Source organism: Parasteatoda tepidariorum, chromosome 8, assembly GCF_982258835.1.
Source record: "Parasteatoda tepidariorum strain Cologne lab strain chromosome 8, Ptep-v5.0, whole genome shotgun sequence".
NCBI lineage: Eukaryota > Metazoa > Arthropoda > Arachnida > Araneae > Theridiidae > Parasteatoda > Parasteatoda tepidariorum.
The window spans coordinates 49,139,081-49,158,352 of record NC_141762.1 but is presented as its reverse complement, the minus strand read 5'-3'; the positions used below and the strand labels follow the sequence as shown (position 1 = coordinate 49,158,352).

The following is a 19,272-nucleotide window of genomic DNA, read 5'->3' as shown; positions in this document are numbered from 1 at the left end:
GAATCAGATGTGGATAAAAGCCTGGCAGTGCAGGTCATAGAATAATTCGTCTAGGTGGAATTTTCAACAGAAGGCCTTGACCCATCCAGAGCTGTCATATAAAATATGGATGCCAACTATATGTCGTGTTAATTGACCTTATCGTCTCGAACTAAAGAAATATTTTTAATCACAAGAAACAAATAGATTTGGGCGAGCGGTGGTGACTCAGAGTATAGAGCTCTGCCTCCCAATGAGGTGACCCAGATTCGAATCGCAGGGGATGCTGATTTATACGAATTCTGCGTCTGGTTTGCACCAACCACAAAGTTGACGCAGAATATACTCAGTGGTATATACTCATCCCTATGGTATAAACTCCCCACCGTAGAATATACTCACCCCTTCCAGATTATGGGTTAAAATCCCCTTGCCATCGGGCTAACCGTTAGAGATTTTTGCGATTTTCTCTCCATGTTAGTTCCATCATAAAGTTCGAAATGAAGATAAAACAAAGGAAAATTATAGACATATGAAAAATGGGGGGGGGGGAGAAATAATAATGAAAAAAAAAGAAAAAAAAAACAAAGAAAAAAAAACTGATTATTAAAAAAAACAAAAAAAAGGGATGAAATTTTTAAAAAAAACCGGAAAATAAAAAGTATGATCTTTTCATCACGATTATATCCGCAAAAAAAGAACTTTCTTCGCGTTTTCTTGTATTTATTTATTTTGTGTATGATTAATATTTTTATAAATTGTATAGCTTGTAACATTTTTCTGCAAAAAGGTAGAAAAGATACTTTTGGGATAAAAACCTTTGGTTAAATAAAAAGCTGTCAGGGTAACAAAGAAAAAGAAACTGTTTTATAAGAACCACTTGAGAAAAGGGCAAGAAGAAAAAAACATAACCAAAATAAGCAATTTTGTTACTACTTTCCCCTCCTTGTCAATAAATTCTCTGAACCATCAACCTGAAAAGATCTTCTCCTCGAAATATATGATTTTCATTTCCGCTCAAATGAGCATATCTTTTCATCTTCTTCCATCTCCACTCTGTCAAAAATGAAATCTCTCGCCAAAAGGAGCCGAAATGGAAGTGGCAGCAAAAACCTCCAAAAAATAAAGTAACCCATTATTTCTCAACTCTTAAATCATAGAAAAGTCTTTTGCCCTCCATCCAACGTGGTTCCTCCTCTCTTCCTATTGGCCTAGTTCTATTCTCAGGGGGGCACTTTTACACATTTCATGAGATCAAATTATTCTTAACCATTCCACCTCCCACTCAAATTCGACCCACCCAACTTTAGGAGAACGACAAAAAGACGGACTAAGCAATTTAACGCGTCGTCGCTTCGAAATTCCTTCTAATTAATCATTCCCCGATTCGACAGACCTTCCTTTCGCACCCCGTGAAACGTATTTCTGATGTGACTGTGACTTTAACCCCTTCCAGGCAAATCCCTATTCGTAGTGCTCCCTAATGACCATTAGATTTGGTGGGAAATGCTGACTTCATACCAACGACACCAAAGAGGCATTCGGCCGAATTTCCCTTTTAGCGGGAAAATGGTGTCACGAAAATGGCTGAAAAGGGATAATAAAGAGGGATAATCTTGCTGAGGTGTTTTATCCCTATGGCGAGAGATCCTTTTCCTGTTTTTAGGAAGAGTTAATGATTATTTGATTATGTTTAGTCTAAGGAGAAACTGAAGACTCAATCATTTTATACCCTTTTGCATATATATGGTTCATAACCCTTATACGGTTTATAACTTGTTTCTTAAACGAAGTTTGGAAGAAATATTTTCTAAGAAGACTGAATATATTGTTTTATGTTCAATTAAACCCCACTTTGATTCAGATTGAAGCAAGGTATCTTGCAGTCAAGTTTAAAAACTAAGATAATACGTGCTTCATAATTTCAAGCATTTCAAGCAGTTTCAAGGACTATTAAAAAAAAACTCTAAATCGAATTAAAGCATTGTAACCAGTTTATTCATAAAGTACATACGTTTGTAAAATGAATCAGAGTTTATAGAAATTCGAAGGAAAACGGCAGCTTTGGTCATTTGCTTGCCAGTCGAAGATAGCGTGAGGTTTATTGACCTGGACAAAGTATTTACGCCGAGTAAGCGACCGGCTATGAATTGGAGTAGCGGCTTGAAGACTTTAGGAGTAGCACTTAAGTCTACAGTCAACCTAATCATCGCCCTTTTCGAAACCTTTGTATCTGAATGGGCTATTAGTAATTGTTCCTCCGCAAAACTAAGTTTCACATACAGCCAAAAAGTGTGTCACAAAGCCCAATTATGTTCACTGTTCTTTCGAGATTATTATATGATTCCAAGTAATGTCAAGTTTCTTCAAACTATGTTTATCGGACATTTATACAACAGATTGCAGACTTTATTACGGCAGATTTGCAGCAGATGTAAGCAAGTTTTTAAACGGCATCTACGTAAATTTAGAGCATCAGTTTTGAAACTGAATCAACGATTAAGAGCTTTTAATGAAACACATCTATATTAAAATGCTTAGCTTAATGACTTGACAGAAAAAAAATTTAATTCTATAACTGACTAAAGCATGAATTTGAATATAAAATTAGGAGTTTTTTTTAGAACGCCACATTATGCCTCCTTTTGTTCTTATCTTCTCGTAAAGAAGCAGGTATGCAACGTCTTGAAAGAAAAAAAAACTAGTCTGAAGGAAAAAGTTGAGTTATTATTGCAGAGGAATTGTGAGTTGACATTGTTTGAATGCGACAACAGTATATTTATAGGAGGTTAACTAGCAGACATACTATCAGTCATAGCTTTAAACTAACAGGAGCACTGATGCATGGAAGAGGCTAATAGAATGGAAGAGGTTAAATAGAACGGAAGAGGCTAATAGAATGGAAGCATATAACTCTTACTGTTTCAACTCAAAACAATTTCATGGAGTAAACCATCTCAAAACTTTCTTCTTATAGCATATTTCCTTCATCCATTTACTTTTTCACTTGTATTTTTACAGATATAATAACTAACGGGCAAAACTAAATGATTGGCTATTTAAATATAACCGATTTGCATATAGATTAATATATAGAAAAAAAATTTAAGATTTTAGCTAAAATACAGTAGAGAACAAAAAAGGGAAAATAAAACACCACACCGTAAGTAATATAAATATTGTTTTTCACGAATATATGTTTTGTTTAAAGATAGCACAAGTATTTTCATGATAAAAAAATTGCAGAATAAATCTACATCAAATTTTATTTCGATTAATAAGTAATTTTCACTTTAATACTACTCCGAAAAAAAGAGGGAAATGATGGGGGACAAATTGTGCAGTTAATATAAATTTCAGTAAGCAGCAGACTGCTGTCACATTACATGTACTTAAAAGTATACGCACTTATAAAAATATTTTCAATGTTTAGCGGAAAATACACGAGCCGATATGGCAGCCTTGCTGCTGTCTCGCATAGAAGATATTAAATTCTGAATGTAATTTTTGTTAATTTTATGAAACCAAATCCTGACAGTTCAACCATGAAACTTATTCTTAATTGCAGGTTTCTGGCTGCAATTTTTATACCCAATATTTGTTAATAATTTACAATAAAATTCACATATAGGATATTTCTCGGCTGGCTAAAACTTGATGATAAATTTTTTCATATCGTCCTGCACCTAAAATGTGTAACAGGGAGACCATTTCTTTTTTAATAGTATTCGCAATACTGTAGAGTTGAAAACCTGCAACTGAGATAATAAAATAGTGCAAGATTCAGTTAGGGCATCAATGCTGGTTCTTCTGTGTGATAGCTAGCGGAGTCTTGTTGAAGAATGAAGTTTTCTGTATCTTTTAAAGTGAGCCCGGAGAACTGGATTAACTAAACATTTCTGCAAGATTTGGCTATAAACTGATGCATTGACAGTAGTCAGCCATTAATACTTTTTTGTGTCCAACACTTTTGAGTGATATGTACCTCTTGATCATTTGGTTTGCCAGAAATTTCAAAATTGCTCAGGGTGCAATTTGTGTGATATGCTTCACATACGTCTCTGAATATACTACGTCAGATCCATATAGATTGAATTTTGATTCCTTCAAAAAAGTGCGGAGTACAACTGTGTCTATGGGAAATGCTTTTTCGCCCAAGATTGTCACTTTTACGTTATATTTTCCTTTACCGAAGGCTTTTTTTTCTGAGACGATATGCATGCAGGCCGAGTTACATGAGGCACATTTTCTTTTCAAATTCAAATTTTAAATCAGCAGCACTTGCCGTTTCAAATATCGATCATTACATTTCGTGTTAACCCTTTTTCAGACCGATTGATCCTTCTCCAAACATCACCTACTCTCGCTCTTATTGGACCACTTTCGAGACTGTCAATTGATTGCAACCAATTTTTCTTTGCAATCACTGGTGTCGAATATCCTTCTTTAACTGCTATATGTTTTCCCCTTGGATCAATTGAAGATACGGCTCTATTTTTAGTCAATTGAAGATAACTAGCGCAATCACTCCTTCGCAATATTGTCTTAACATTTCTCAATTTTTTTTCGAAACTGCATGATACAGATGTATTGATTCAGATTTATAATTCCTTATAGGAACGTAGATGGATTTCCTATCTCATTTTTAAGAAATTCTGCTAATCTCATGCTTTCGAAATAATGCGCTAACAATACAATTTTTCTAAGAGTAGTAGTTTTTGCGTTTACCACCATATCAATAAATCAATTTTCTTTTCTTTTTAGTTTCGAAATTTATTTAATTTTTATCCTAAACTCAATTAATTTATGTTAATAATTATTGTTTGAGTTTACTTTCCCAAAACTTAAACATAATTAATATTTTTTTGAAGCTGGCGTATAGATAAAAAAAAGGAGGGATTCAATAATGCTAATTATAAAATGAGCAAAGAACATTTTTAAAACTAATAACCGATCTTTCATAAAGCGTGTATAAATCAGTTTGTTAGCAATTTTTTAACTACATTAAAGTTAATTATGGATAATCAATGCTATTAAAAAACATAAATGAGAAGGTATGTATTTTGCTTTAAGCATCGAACAAACAAAGTGAGCAAAATGATAGCTTATAATTATGCCGTATGGTGCATCAATTATCCGAATTATCAATGGCCCTATCTAATGACAAACTGTTTTGCTAAAGACACAGCTGTAAGAAATCACTTTCCAAAAAAATAATCTTATTCTTTGATAGAATGATTTATAGTTAATCGCTCACCAAGAGGATGTAACAGAACCTAAAACTTTGGCAATAATCGATTTAAAACCTTTTTTAGAAACATTTTCCTATCTCAAACTGTCATTTATGGATGATTTTGTCATCGTTATCGAATGCTGCTTACTTTATTGCGTTGTCAATCTTTTGCTTTTTGGGCGGGAAAAAAGAAGCTTAATCGCTGAAAGAGGTGGTGAAGCGTTTAAAATACTCGTTATTACTTTATAAGAATTATGGTACTGGCGAAGATTTTGCCTATGGATTTTTCATTAGCGCTCGGGTTTCGAATTTCACGGTTCCGTGGCCCCAAGGATCGTGGGTTGTTAATAGAATTGGATCAATTATGATATCTAAGCTGGGGAGTTATTGACGTGGGAATGATGCGATTGATTTTCTTTGTGGGGATTACTATGCTGAAAATAAGCATGGCCCTATCACGTTTCTTGCGTTCAAAGTACTGCCCATTTCGAATACGTAATGATTCTGAGACTTTCAATTTCTCTTTGTAAAATACTAGAAAACTTTTTAAACACTATATTTAAATTTAAAACAAAAAGGTAAAATTAGTCATTATATGTTTTGAAGGGGAACAAAATATATCTGAAAAACATTTTGTTCCCCAAGAAGTGTTTTGATTTTTTTTAAAAATAAAATACGCTACCAATCATTAATTTATATATATTCCTCTTTCTTTAGCAAAAGCAAGCAGAATACGGAACTTATGCAATATATTCATATATTATGCACTATATTCAAGTAGCTGTTTTAATTTTGCAAAACATTTTTAATTAATTTCTGTGCCAAACATTGATAGTATATTCAAAATGATAAAATATCATCTAGCACGTAGTTACATTTTTTATTCTAAAATTACGGTTAAAATAATCGGCAGCAGTCTGTCCAACCGATTAACCATAAAGTTTATGGTTAAAAACATTTCTTCACCTTTACGACTTTGAAACCGTTTAATACTGGGGCGGTAAGAAAACTGTAAATACAAAACTATACGGTTTTGCAGCCATTTACATCTAGCATAGTTCTCAAACAGTTGAAGCGAAACTTAAGCTGACAGATGAGCTATGTGGCTACTGCGCTATTTATGCGTGAATGATAGTTTCGTATTTTAATGGTCTAGAATCACCGATTTAACTCTTGCGCGGGGCACTAGAACTCTTCGTGTATTGATAATGAATAGCTCATTGAACTTTTCATGCATTGATATTGATATTGTCCCAATTCAATTGAGCCCAATTCAATATTGTTGCCTTGTAATTTGAACCCAATACAGAAGACAAAGAAACAGCTGGATCAAGTATTGGCAAACATTTGCCATCGTGGAGGACATTTTGAAAGAACTAACTTGCATTTGCGTTATACGGAGAGGAAACTACGAAAATCTCTCACGGTTAACCTAACGGCAAGGGAATTCTAGTCTATGATGCATCTAACACTGAGGATATTTTGCGTCAGCACTGTGGTTGGTGCGAGCCGGGTTCGGAATTCGTATCGATCAGCCATCCCTGGGATTCGAACTCGGTTCATCTCATTGGAAGGTGAGCGCTCTATCCCCTGGGCCACCAAGTCACCTTGAGTTGATATTGTGGGATCAACGTGTATTGATATGTGGTATCTCTCATGTATTGATCATATTGTGGTATCAACACTCGGAATAGAACCCCTGTTCATCCAGTTATGAAGTTGACCGATTAATCCTCTCAGTTACAGTATGTATTGAGCTACATGGAGCAAAATGGCTTAATATGTTGGGTCTAGGTAGCACGGATAGAATTCTGGTTGTTAAACCTTATTAGGCAAAGACAATCAATTAGCATTTTATCTCACACTTAACAGTTTGAATATCATCTTTTTTTAATATTATCGACTGTTTTGGTTGAATATGGTAAAATAACAATGAAATAAATTGCTATTTAACCGCATTTACTGAGAAATTTCTAACAGTGCATGTTGTCCAAGAACTATAGCATGTTGTATTGGATGAGAGTATTTACCCCATCTTACGGTAGTTAAACAACCAGATGAACTAATTAAAACCATAAGCTCCAAAGTCCAGTTAAATTTCTTTTTTTTTGCGGTTTTGAAACTATGCTAGTTGTAAATGGTTAAAAAACTGTAGAGTTAATTGTTAATTGTTAGTTAATTGTTAGTGAAATCTTTATTTAAATATCAGTTTTAAATTGTTATTAAACTAATATTCACCTATTATTAAATTAATATTAAAAAAGTGCACTGGGTGGAATAAGAATTATCGGGAAATTACGATTAAGATTATGTTTTAAAAAGGAAAATATTGTTGGGCATTTTTTTAAAATTTACGAATGCGTCAATTTTAGAAAAGATTTATATTTAAAGATTACATGACTTTTTCCCCATTTAATCATTGAAGAAATCAGAAGTGAAGAAAGAAAACCAAAATGTCTATGCTAGAAATAAGTTTTGAAATGTGTTAAAATGTTTAGAGTTTTATATAGAGTTTTTATTGGAGAAACCAGGTAAAATAAATTGCCTGGTTTTTACCGCAAGTTTCGCAAAGTATTTATTTTCACTCAAGGAAAAAGCGAAAATAAGTAGTTTTAAACTTTAGGGTTTCGAAGGTCCTTAAAATTGTACTTGCCCTAGGCTCATGAAAGCCAGAAATAGCTTTTTCTTACTTTATGATGAAGATGATAAACTGGAATCTGAAACTGAACAAAAATAAATGTTGAAAAATATAACAAGCGTTTGGAAAATAAATAATATTGTAAAAATATAAAAGAAATTGAAAATATGCCCGAAGTAAATCTTGTAGCATATCTTTAAAGGAATAAAAAAAGTATTTGATACATTATCACGTTTAATTTATTGATAAAAATGGGCCTCATAAAAAATCTATTTTATTCTATTCTATTTCATTCTATGGTTTTAAAACTAACAATCTCATGTTTCTTAATTTTTATATGATAAATCTTTATTTTGTTTTTATGATTATTAGTGGAAGGAATTGCATTAAAATATAATCGTAGTTTAAATTGTCTCATCTATCACCCAAACATTGCACGAGTCTTCAACCCTGAAGTCTTGTTTCTTCCATATGAATCCCGGTTTCCTTGTTAGCTCCATTTCTCCATAGCGGATGGGATTGCATTTTGTCCTAGTTTGCTTTTATCGGACACTGCGATAGGGTAAACTAACCAGTGAAGGAACACTCAAGTTTAGTTTGTCTGTAAGAAAATCGCAATAATTTCAAAATTTGTAATTTTTGTTAAATGAGTCAACAAATAGTGTTAACATATTTGTTATTGAAATCGAATTACGTAATTTTTTTAGGGAACTTACATAATATTGTATTACTCTTTTGGTGGTAGCAAAATAAGTAGCAAAATAACCAAGTGAAGAAACAGTTCTTACCAGCAAATAAACACTAAATTTTCCTGTTAATGAACACCTAATTTTGTGAAATTTTTTATATGTTTTAGGAATTTATAGGCCATACAAATGTCTAAAAACAAGATTTTTCTTGGAATTATAACATGCAACCACATTTAACGTGGATATACTAAAATTATTTCCACCTCAGCCACATCAGCTTATCTTGATGTCCTGGAATCTTGCTTTATTCATATGAATGCTGATCAAGTATATAATCGTAGCTATTGGTTCATTGGTATTCATTTTAAAATATTTTTTTGAGAAAGAAGTATCGTATCAAAACTTATTTAACACAAAAGTTTCAATTTTTTTTTATTAGAAAATTATTTTAATACCCTGTTATTTATGGAAACGTTTTCTAAAAAAATTTATATATAATTCGCTACTTTAAAGTTCCACTTCAGTTAAAGGAATTTTATTTATTCCTTGTTAAACTAGGGGTATGAATAAAATTTTTGTGTTTGTTAATTAACTAATTGATGCTTTTGAATATGTTTTATTTATTTCATTGAAATGTGCTCTACTGAATTTAGTAGCCAATCTTTCAATTTTACAGCTGTAAATATCTCTAAAACTTCAACTTTAAATGTTAACAGCTTCAATTTTTTTTCTTCAAATTTTGTAACTAGTCTCGAAAGAACACATTTCAATAAATAAATGAAAACGAAATATTTTCCAGAACCCGACTTGTTTTAATGAAAGTACGATCATATAATGTTCCGTAGGTTAATGCAGCAGAAATAGAATTCTTTCTTTGCTAGAAAATGAAAATTTAATTATTAGTAAGGAAGAATTCTGTTTAAGAGTAGGAGATAAAGGAATCAAAATGATACAATATTTTATTTCTAATACACATTTCAAAATAACTAAATGTTTTATCACATTATTATTGTGTATAAATAAAATAATTTCGTTGCCTGATAAACTAAGACATTTTGAAGACATTTTTTTGTTGTACATAACACTGTTTGTTGTACATAACTTGTTTTGTTGCACTATGAAAAAAGTATGGTAAAAATTTACCAGAATATAGTAAAATTTGCCGTCTTACGGACATGTTTTGGTGATAATTTTGGTAAAGTTAACAATGAAATATGATTTTACGATAAAGTTTGGTAACTGTGGTAAAATTTAGTAATTTTTGCATGATACCTTAGTATGGTATAAAAATAATTTATTCCGTTAAATGTATTTTTCAGTTTTGTAATTTTTGCTAAATGTTTGGTAATAAAAGCTTTAATTTTGAAAACTAGAATTTCTGGTAAACCATTACCATATGAAGGGGCAAATTACAAAATGAATAGTTCAAATACAGCTTATTTAGGTTTTTATTACCAGAATTGTTTGTTTTACCAGAAATGTCATTACCATTCGGTACGCTAATTTTTACCTAAATTTTTTCTCCGTTCGTTTAGTCGTAACAACATTTTATGTTGTAAACCGTATTAAATTTCTTTGCACTAATTTGTCAGTAAATAAACAGCATTTATAAAACATTTCTGATAATAAAAGACCATATGAAGTCGGGTAAAAAATTCTTATATCCAACAGAATAGCATTTTTATTTTTGTTTAATATTATGTACATGATAAACACATCAGTTTAAAACATTAGAGAATAAATTGTTTTCTGTTAACTATTCCAAATGCTTCTTTAACTATACTTAAGTATCGTTGCAGAAGCATTCCTTTGTCGTTAATCACTAGCACTTCAGAAACAAGAGTATCTTCTAACATAAACATATGCTTTAGTGAACTCTTAGCTTTTAAGAAATCGCATTCCTTTTTATGCATAATTAATGCTACATGACTGGCTCGATTAAAACTGATTTCCTGTTTACTCCTGTCTAATATTTGCTGTCTAAATGGCAACAAGTATGATTCTATTGGGTTTTATACAACAGTTGAATCTAAAGGAATAATATTAAGAGCTTTGTACACTTTAAAGAATTCCGGATCAAATTACGTTAAAAAGTATAGTTGAGAGAAATTTAAATTCCGGAACGAATATTAAATGATAATTATTTCTTAAAGATGCAGAGAAAAAGGTTCTTTGTTAAAAATCTTTGTTACTTCATCGGAATTTAATAGCACCGAATACTGAAAATATTTAAACCTCCCAAACAGGACGTTATACACTATTAAAAATAGTTAAAAACAATTTTCTCCGAAGTACTGATAAAGGCAAAGATCTGCAGGCAGAACAAAACAAATCTCATACATTGTAATTTTTACAGTAATAATTACCGTAAATATCCGAAACACTCCAATTAAATAAATATTACTGCAAAAATTACAGTATATGTTATGGTAAAAATGGATTTTACCGTAAAATTTGTTTTATCGATGATGCACCCAAATTGTCAGTATTTCATACCGTAATTTCAACCGGAATTTGTAACAGTCTAGATAAATGGATTTTAATTTTAATTAAGAATTAATTTCAGTTAATGGAGTTAAATATGGTTTTTAGACTGGTGTAATTAAATAAATTTAAAAAAGTATTAATAAAACATACTTAAAGGAATTAATAAAATATATTTAAAAGAATTAATAAAATATATTTAAAAGAATTAATAAAATATATTTAAAAGAAATTTATTTTTGTAGAAATCATATTATTTAGTGACAAAACTTTACAAGATTTCGATATAAAGTTTTATTACTAATTTTATACAGAATTTTAAATAATTTTTACACAATAAACATTTATGATACTGGAAAGAATTTTAATACAATAAGCATTGGGTCATTTTGCGTTTGGTTCACTAAATTTTAAGATACAAACTGTTTAAATTATTTCAAAAAGTAAATTTTTTTTAAATAAATGAATAAACAGTGGTAATAAACTTGAAGTTATTTTCTTAATGAAATTGGCAGATTTTTTATGCATAACATGTAATGTTAAAGTTGCGTTATTTCATTGGCAATTCTGAATGCAAGTTTCTGAAGATAAATTAGTTGCATATGACTTCAGGGATTTTCTTTCAGGAGTTTTTTTCTAAAATGCAAACTAAAACACATTTGTTACATTTAAAAATAGTTTGAAGTTGTAATTTTTTTAAAGCGTCTAAAGTATTCAACAAAAAAAGCGATTAAAAGAACTCTCAAAAATATCTAAAATACTGTATTACAGATTACATAAAAATAATTATCTTATTATAAAATTTAATGCTTAATTTAACTTGAAATTCTACAGAAAACGTCTAGTTCAGTAGAATGTATTTGATTCGATAAATAAATTAAGTTTATTTTTTATTATTTGTAGTCATCAAAAACTCATCAGTGCTTATTTTTTTTTTTTGAAAAATAGGTTCTGTTTTTATCAGTTTACAGTGATGAAATTAACATTCCTAAATACTGTTTATAATAGCATCTATAATAGCATTTCAAAAATTTCTCTACAGATTAACTTGTTTAATAATACTATATTTAAACTTTATATAAAACAGTTAGGAATTCGTTCTAAAAATTCAGTGAAGAATCATTAATATTTGTGTATTTTTAATGCTAGTTAGTTCAGATAAATTTGAAGAAAAAAATGTAACTTTTTATTTTTAACTTAATAACTTTCTATAGTTTCTAAAATTATTTTTTTTGAGAATTTATATTGCTATCTAACTATGTTATTAATGATGACAATTCACAACTGTATCAAATGTTGGTTGGTTGGTTCTAATGCCACTTGCCACACGGGAAATCCTGCTTGGTGAAAGCGAGCAAAGTTAAGGCAGAGGGTGCGATTCTTGTTTTTCAGTGGCGCCATCTATAGCCAAGAATTCGACTTCTGCCACATCATTCGTCACACCTGTTTATAAGGCGGACCCATTCATACATCCATTCATTCACCCACAGATCGTAATTTTGACCTGAATCAGAGAACGATCGATCTCCAATCCAGTACCCCCAGAGTTATTGATTTCTTATGGAAACATGGAGAACTTTGCAACTAGACAGACTGGCAGAACTGACTGGCAACTAGACAGAAACTGAGTCCAATAAAAATGCATCTTTGCTTATTGACATCCAACGTCCTCACGGTTATCTTACTAAATTTTGTTTTCTCCGTTCAGTATGTAGTTTTATTACAAACTAATACTAAACATGCTCATTGTTTTGATATTGAAGAACTGTGTTAATTCTAATTTTTTTTTTTTTTTTTTTTTTTTAGGTTTTAGTGTTAGTAATGGAATCGTATGGCAGGAACAAAAACGTTTCGCATTGCACGTTATGAGGGATCTTGGATTTGGCAAAACTCGTATGGAAGTGCACATTAAAGTAAGTCTTGCTTTGCTAAAATTCAGAGCTTAGTCAAATAACCTTTTTGTTAATATTTTCATGAACTTGTTGAAATCAGAATTAGAATATCAAAAAAATTGTCTGAAAAACGTAGTTTTTCATCTAAAGAATCAGTGTCATTTGAAATATTCTTGGAGGAAATGTTCCGTACTTACAGTCGACGATATCGTTAAACTATTTAAAAATTCAGTATTCCTAAGCACGAAAATTTGAGTGTAATTTTCGGATTTACATAATAGACTTTTCCACTTTATTATAACGATCTTTACATGTAATCAGATATGCATGTTTTAGTGATGCAATTTTATTTAGAAGAATTAAATATATTCTTGATTGAAATAATTTTCTTTGAATTTAAAAAATTTGTTTCATGTAGTGGGTGCTTGTGCTTGAATTTAGAAATATATAGTTTTTTTTAACGCTTTTATTTAAATAGCAATAAGTTATGGTACTTGGTTTAAGACAGCATAAATACCATGATTATTCAAATCTCAGAAACATAAGCTATTTACGAAATTGATTTGTTATATTACATACTATTTTTAACTATTTGCTGAAATAGGAAATATCACAGTTGGTACACAATTTGACAAACACTTTGATTTTAATTTCTTTAAAGCAAATCTGACTTATTTAACCATCAATTTTGATGGATTTAGAAAATTTCATTAATTGACAATGGAATCTATTTAACAGAATTCATTTGACTAAGCGTTGGCTAAATGTTAAGTAAGAAATAATTTAAATAGAAATGTTATCAAGTGTTGTGAGATACTTTTTCTGTTCTCGTCAATACGAGGATCTGGTGAATAGTTCTAGAGAAATTGAATTTTTGAAAAGTTGTATTATTAAAATTCAATTTTTCAGAAACTATTGGAATCAGTTCGTTCAAATTTGACATTTTGCCATGTAAAATCATATTTTAGAAAAATGGTTCTAAAATTGCATTGCCTTACAATTCAAGCATTTATCGGCCATTATTAAATAAAATAATAAAAAATCTGAAATCTTAATCTTTCCCAGATTGCGGCTATCCTCTACATTTTTGGGGTAAGAAAATCAAAATCATTTAAAAAAAGATGTTTATTCTGCGAAAGTGCAATTTAATGTCCAATTTCATGATTTAAAATATCGTATATGCCAACTAATTAGCATATTTGAGGTCATCCTCTTAAACCATTAGGATTGAGCTCTAGAATGTGAAAATCCGATCATTAGATCTAAAGTTATTCAGGATAGTCAGTTTCTTTTGGTGCTCTATACATTATTTTGAGAGTTATATTGTGTATTTTCATAATAATGCATACTAATGAGCAGTACTTAAGTTTTTTTTGCGTTTTTGAAATTTAATTCAATGATAGGTTAATATGATGATGTTTATGATCATAATAAAGATAAATGATTGGTTTTAAATGATTATTTCTGATTTTAGAAATCCATAAAATCGAGCATAAGAGCAATTTTATATTACAAGATATATCCATAATCTATTGAATAAAATTTTAATAACACATTTTTTAAATTTAATTTAGTTAAAATATAAAGTAAAATTAGAGTTTTGAATATATAATTATTCGTCGACGTAAGCGATAGTAAATGGTATACTTTTCTGGAAATAACCTCTTTTTAAGTAAATATTTTAAATTTCTTCCTTCAAATTGACAATCAGGATGTTTAGTTTATATACAATATACAATACAATAGTTTATGTACAATACAATAATACAACAAACACAGTATTACAATATTACAATAAACAGACAATATTTCATATAGCGAGCATGGTATTTTAAATTTAATACTATTCTAAAAATCAGATTTTATGAGAATTACATTATTTAATCGAGAGTCACAATTAGTTATACTCTTAAATAAACAAGAAATTTACAGTACGAGCAAAACTTGACGCAATTTATTCATTAAAAGTAACAAAGTTTAAATTTATTCGAGCATGGTAACACTAATAAAACACCTTTATCTGTCATGGTGATTAATCATCGCAGCTCAAATGACGTTAGCTCCGTATAAACTGCGAAGAATCCTAAAACTTCCACGTTAATATATTGCTTTATCGTTTCTAAAGAAATTCTCCAGCTAAAAATATAGAAAGTGGGGATGCTTTATGCTATCAATACCTTCACAAAACAGAAAACAAAGGAATAATTCAAATATAATATGTGCACCAAAACTTACACTATGAGGCATAATTGATGATCTTTGGAAGATTATGTTTCATAAGAAATCATATTTCACCAAGAAAATCGTTGTATCATTTATCATAAAGATTCATTTGCTCATTTTTACTCAAAATTATTTCTTTAGAATAACCATTTTTTAAACTATTCCGAGCTTCTTAAAAGAAAAATGGTTTTTATTTTTTCGTTTGTAGAAATAACAGAAAATAAAACGATAATTAATAATATTTATCGTTCTATTTTCTGTTACGAAGAATTTCTTCATATTATTATTTAAATGATCTGTGTAATAGATGAAGTTTTAAGATGTTTGCTTTTTTACATTAATGACTGAAAGGATCTAAAATAAATTAATCATTGCTTTAAAGCTTGTTTATGTTTTATTACATTGTCATCAAGTTAATTGTAGTTAATTCATACATTACATGGACCGAACAAAATGAATTTCTTACATTATTGTATGAAATCTAAGACTTATTTCTCTCGTTTGGATTTTCTTACATCAAGTTATTTTATCATTATTTTATCAAGTTATTTTATTTACGTAGTCTAATCTTAAAAATTATCCCCAACTTATAAACAAAAACTAAAAAAAAATTATCAAACTCTGGTTAGTGATATTGTCTGGTTATATCTCCTTATTGAAGTCGATTAGAGCGAAAGTGAAATTAAAATCAGGAAAAATATTTTTTTTTGTTACATGGGACTGAAAAGTGCTTACTTTTTATTAGGAGCTGTCTTCAGCAAAAAAAAAAAAAAAAAAAAAAAAACGATTTTGATGGTTTTAACATAAAATTTTGCTCCGATCAGTCTTGATAATAATTCATCAAAATTTGATTAAATTTCTTATTTATATCTTAAATATCAATTTACAGCACCCGATGTGAATAATTTGAGGATTTTAAGTTATAAAAATATGCATTAAGGTTTATAAATATGGAACATCCAGTTGCAGACTTTATTTGACAAACCAAAATAGTTAAAAAGATAACACTTGACACCAAATATTTCCTAATTGATATTTTCACAGTGGCCAGAAAGGAGAATTTTGTGACAAAGAAAGAAAAAAAATAGAAATTATTATAACATTATTATTAATTAGTATTATAATTCTATTACTTAAATGTCATTATTCTTGATTTTTTAATTGATAGCTTAATGTTTAATGATCGCTGATATCATGCTATTTTTTAAACTAAACAAATTTACAAATATAGATTTGATTGTTAAAAAGGAATTAAAAATTTTTAGGTGTAAAAAATTAAGAAATATTATAAATCTTGATTCGTAAACATGCAATGTTAATAAATTTTTTTAGTTGGCCATTTTTTTCGTGTACTTTCATCTTTATCTAACATAATAAAATTTCAGACTCGAATGGAGTCGCGCAAACAAAAGTCTTATCGATCTCAAACATGGGTAGCTTTGGATTTATAGTTTTCAGGCTAGGGCCTTCTAGATGCGATCCCGAGCACTTATCTCCTGCCTGCTTGTAAAAGGTTCAAAAGACATTGTTACGTTCTTAATGTTGACATATATTCGTCTTTAAAATAAGAATAAAAATGTACGACAATGCAAAAAAATACACAAATTGTTATGGATAAATATTATCTTTGAATTAGTTATATAGTTAAAACCATAGTTAAAAAACCATAGTCGAATTTTTCAAATCAGTTAGTTAGTTTATTCCTTTCATTTTACTCCCCAAAATGTCAAACAAAAACGCAAAGAATCGCTATGGAAGTTAGGGAACCACAAATTAGAGACCAACTGCACTGCTGTTGCAATTTAGTTAATATTACTCACTGGTCGCCTTTACTTTCCAAAGTAGCTGGTACCCATTAATCTGCAGTTGAGTGAGCTTCATGTCCCCCCCCCCTGGGATAGAAGCACGGTCAATAAATGTGACAGTTTTCTTAAAAAAACAATAAGGATTTTTGTTTCTTCCTTAAAGTATCATTTTTGAATTTAATAACGTAGATCAAAATACTGTTTGAATGAAGAATTAAGTTTCCAGCAAGTTAGTGAATTATTTTTAGTATATACCTAATAGAAAGCGAAAATGAGGATTTTTCTATTCTTTAAAGTTTTTGTGAAACATTCATTATCAATAAAAGAAATCTTCTACAGAAGTGAATATCCACTTTGTGCACTAGCTGTTCAACTCGAATAATAACATAATAAACATTATACTGTCACTCATCGTATTATAATTCCTACTTATTAAATTTTATTGAGCAAGTAAAAAAACGTATACATAAAATTTATTTATTTTTAAGCTACGGAGAAAATATAGAGTTTTCTTAAACATTTGAAAGTTCTCAATACATCCATTGTAAGTGCGGCATAACGTAAATTTAAAACAATTATTTATATTTAAAGAGTAATTTATCATTTTTGTCAGGTGTAATTTTAGAGATCACCATCAGTAAAGAAAAATGCATGGTACATATATTCGATATATGCTATCGCAATATGCTGTTCTTTAATTCCATCAATCGTCAAATGACATGGATTATTAATATCACCAACTTCACGAATATCGTCTGCTTTTCTCCTACTTCTCCATTAGCACCACAAATTGTTCTTTAGACGCGGCCGGAACATATTTATCGGAAAATCGAAAACTCCGGCAAGAAATAATTAATGGATAAAGACTCCTCAGACTGCTTCTCATAGTAACTTTTTTATTTCTTTCTCGGCATTTGCTCGGCACCGTAACTGAGAAGCTGTCGTCTAGTTCGATTACGATTACAGAATAAATAGAGACGTAATGAAATGTTAGTAAAAAAGAATTCGCCGAGTATGATCGTTTGGCAGTTCTGAGTGAAAGAGTGTCGGAAAAGGGGATTCGGCGTATCAAAATTTGACAAGTGCTGAGTATTGAAAATGTTCCCAGCTTCTCATAAATGGAATACCCAATAGAAAAGAGGAATTTGACAGATAAAGAAAAGATATAGATTTATAATAAATGAGTAACTAATAGAATAGGTATTTTCACTTAGAGTATGCTGTCACTTAATGTCAATGAAGATATAAAATCTGTATTTATATTTTCTATATGAACTATGCTGAAATTATCTTTGAAGGCTTACAGTTTATATTTTTTTGTCGTAGAATAATTTGTAACACGAAAAAACTTTTAAAGTAGCTTATTTCATTTGATAACCAAAAGCTGAATTAGAAAATTAAAGAAACGATACATAAGATGCTCAATTATTAGAATCGTTTTCTTAAAAATTATCTAGATTTATACTTAAGTATTAGTCGTATTATTGATTACAGAATAAAAAAGAAATGTAAGGAAATTTCTGTAATAAAGGAATTGGCGAATATGATCGTTTGGCAGTTCTTCTGGAAAGAGTGTTAGAAAAGTATTCGAGTATTCAAATTTAACCCGTAAAAATGTTTCCAATTTCTCGTAAGTGGAATAGCTCATAATGAATAAAGGTTTATAATAAATTGATAACTAATAAAATAGATATTTTCCCTTAATGGCAATGTAGATATATAGTCCTGATTCTTATTTTTTATAAGAGCTGTGTTAAACAATTTTGAAGCTTCAAATTTCATATTTTTTGTGGTAGAACAGTTCGTTAAACTAAAAGGTTCTAACATGGCACATTTATGAAGCGACCAAAATTTTGTTTGAATGTTTAAAAATGATTCCAAAGATACTCAGTTATTAAAATTGTTTTTTTCAAAAAGCATAGATTTATATTGAAGTATTAGAAATGATTACAGAATAAGTAGACATGTAAGGAAGTGTTAGTATACACAAGATTCAACGAATCAAAATTTGAAAAATATCAAATATTGAAAATGTTTAAATGTTTTCTTAATTAAAGAAAAGATACAGAATTATAAAAAAATGGGTAATCTCTTAGAGGTTGCTGTTAGTTAATGACAATGTGAAGAGAAAGTCTGTATTCATATTTTATTTAAGAGCTGTGCTAAAATCAGTTGCGAAGTTTCGCAGTTTATTGAATCCGTTTATTGAACCATTAACGATAAGAAAGCATTACTATGGGTTATTTTACTTGACAACCGAAACAGAAATTGAAAATTAGGCAAACTTTCCAAGAGATGTGCAATCGATGATGAATCGTTGCTTTTCTCA

At 29.7% G+C, this 19,272-nt stretch overlaps 1 protein-coding gene across 1 annotated transcript in view; it reads left to right on the top strand.

The window, feature by feature from the left end:
- The window catches only part of LOC107446930 (cytochrome P450 2J4), a 98,342-nt gene that overhangs the window by 41,638 nt on the left and 37,432 nt on the right, over window positions 1-19,272 (top strand). The window contains exon 3 of the mRNA XM_016061714.5: window positions 12,830-12,936. Within this exon, the coding sequence (XP_015917200.2) occupies window positions 12,830-12,936 (107 nt within the window). The remainder of the gene's footprint in view (window positions 1-12,829; window positions 12,937-19,272) is intronic.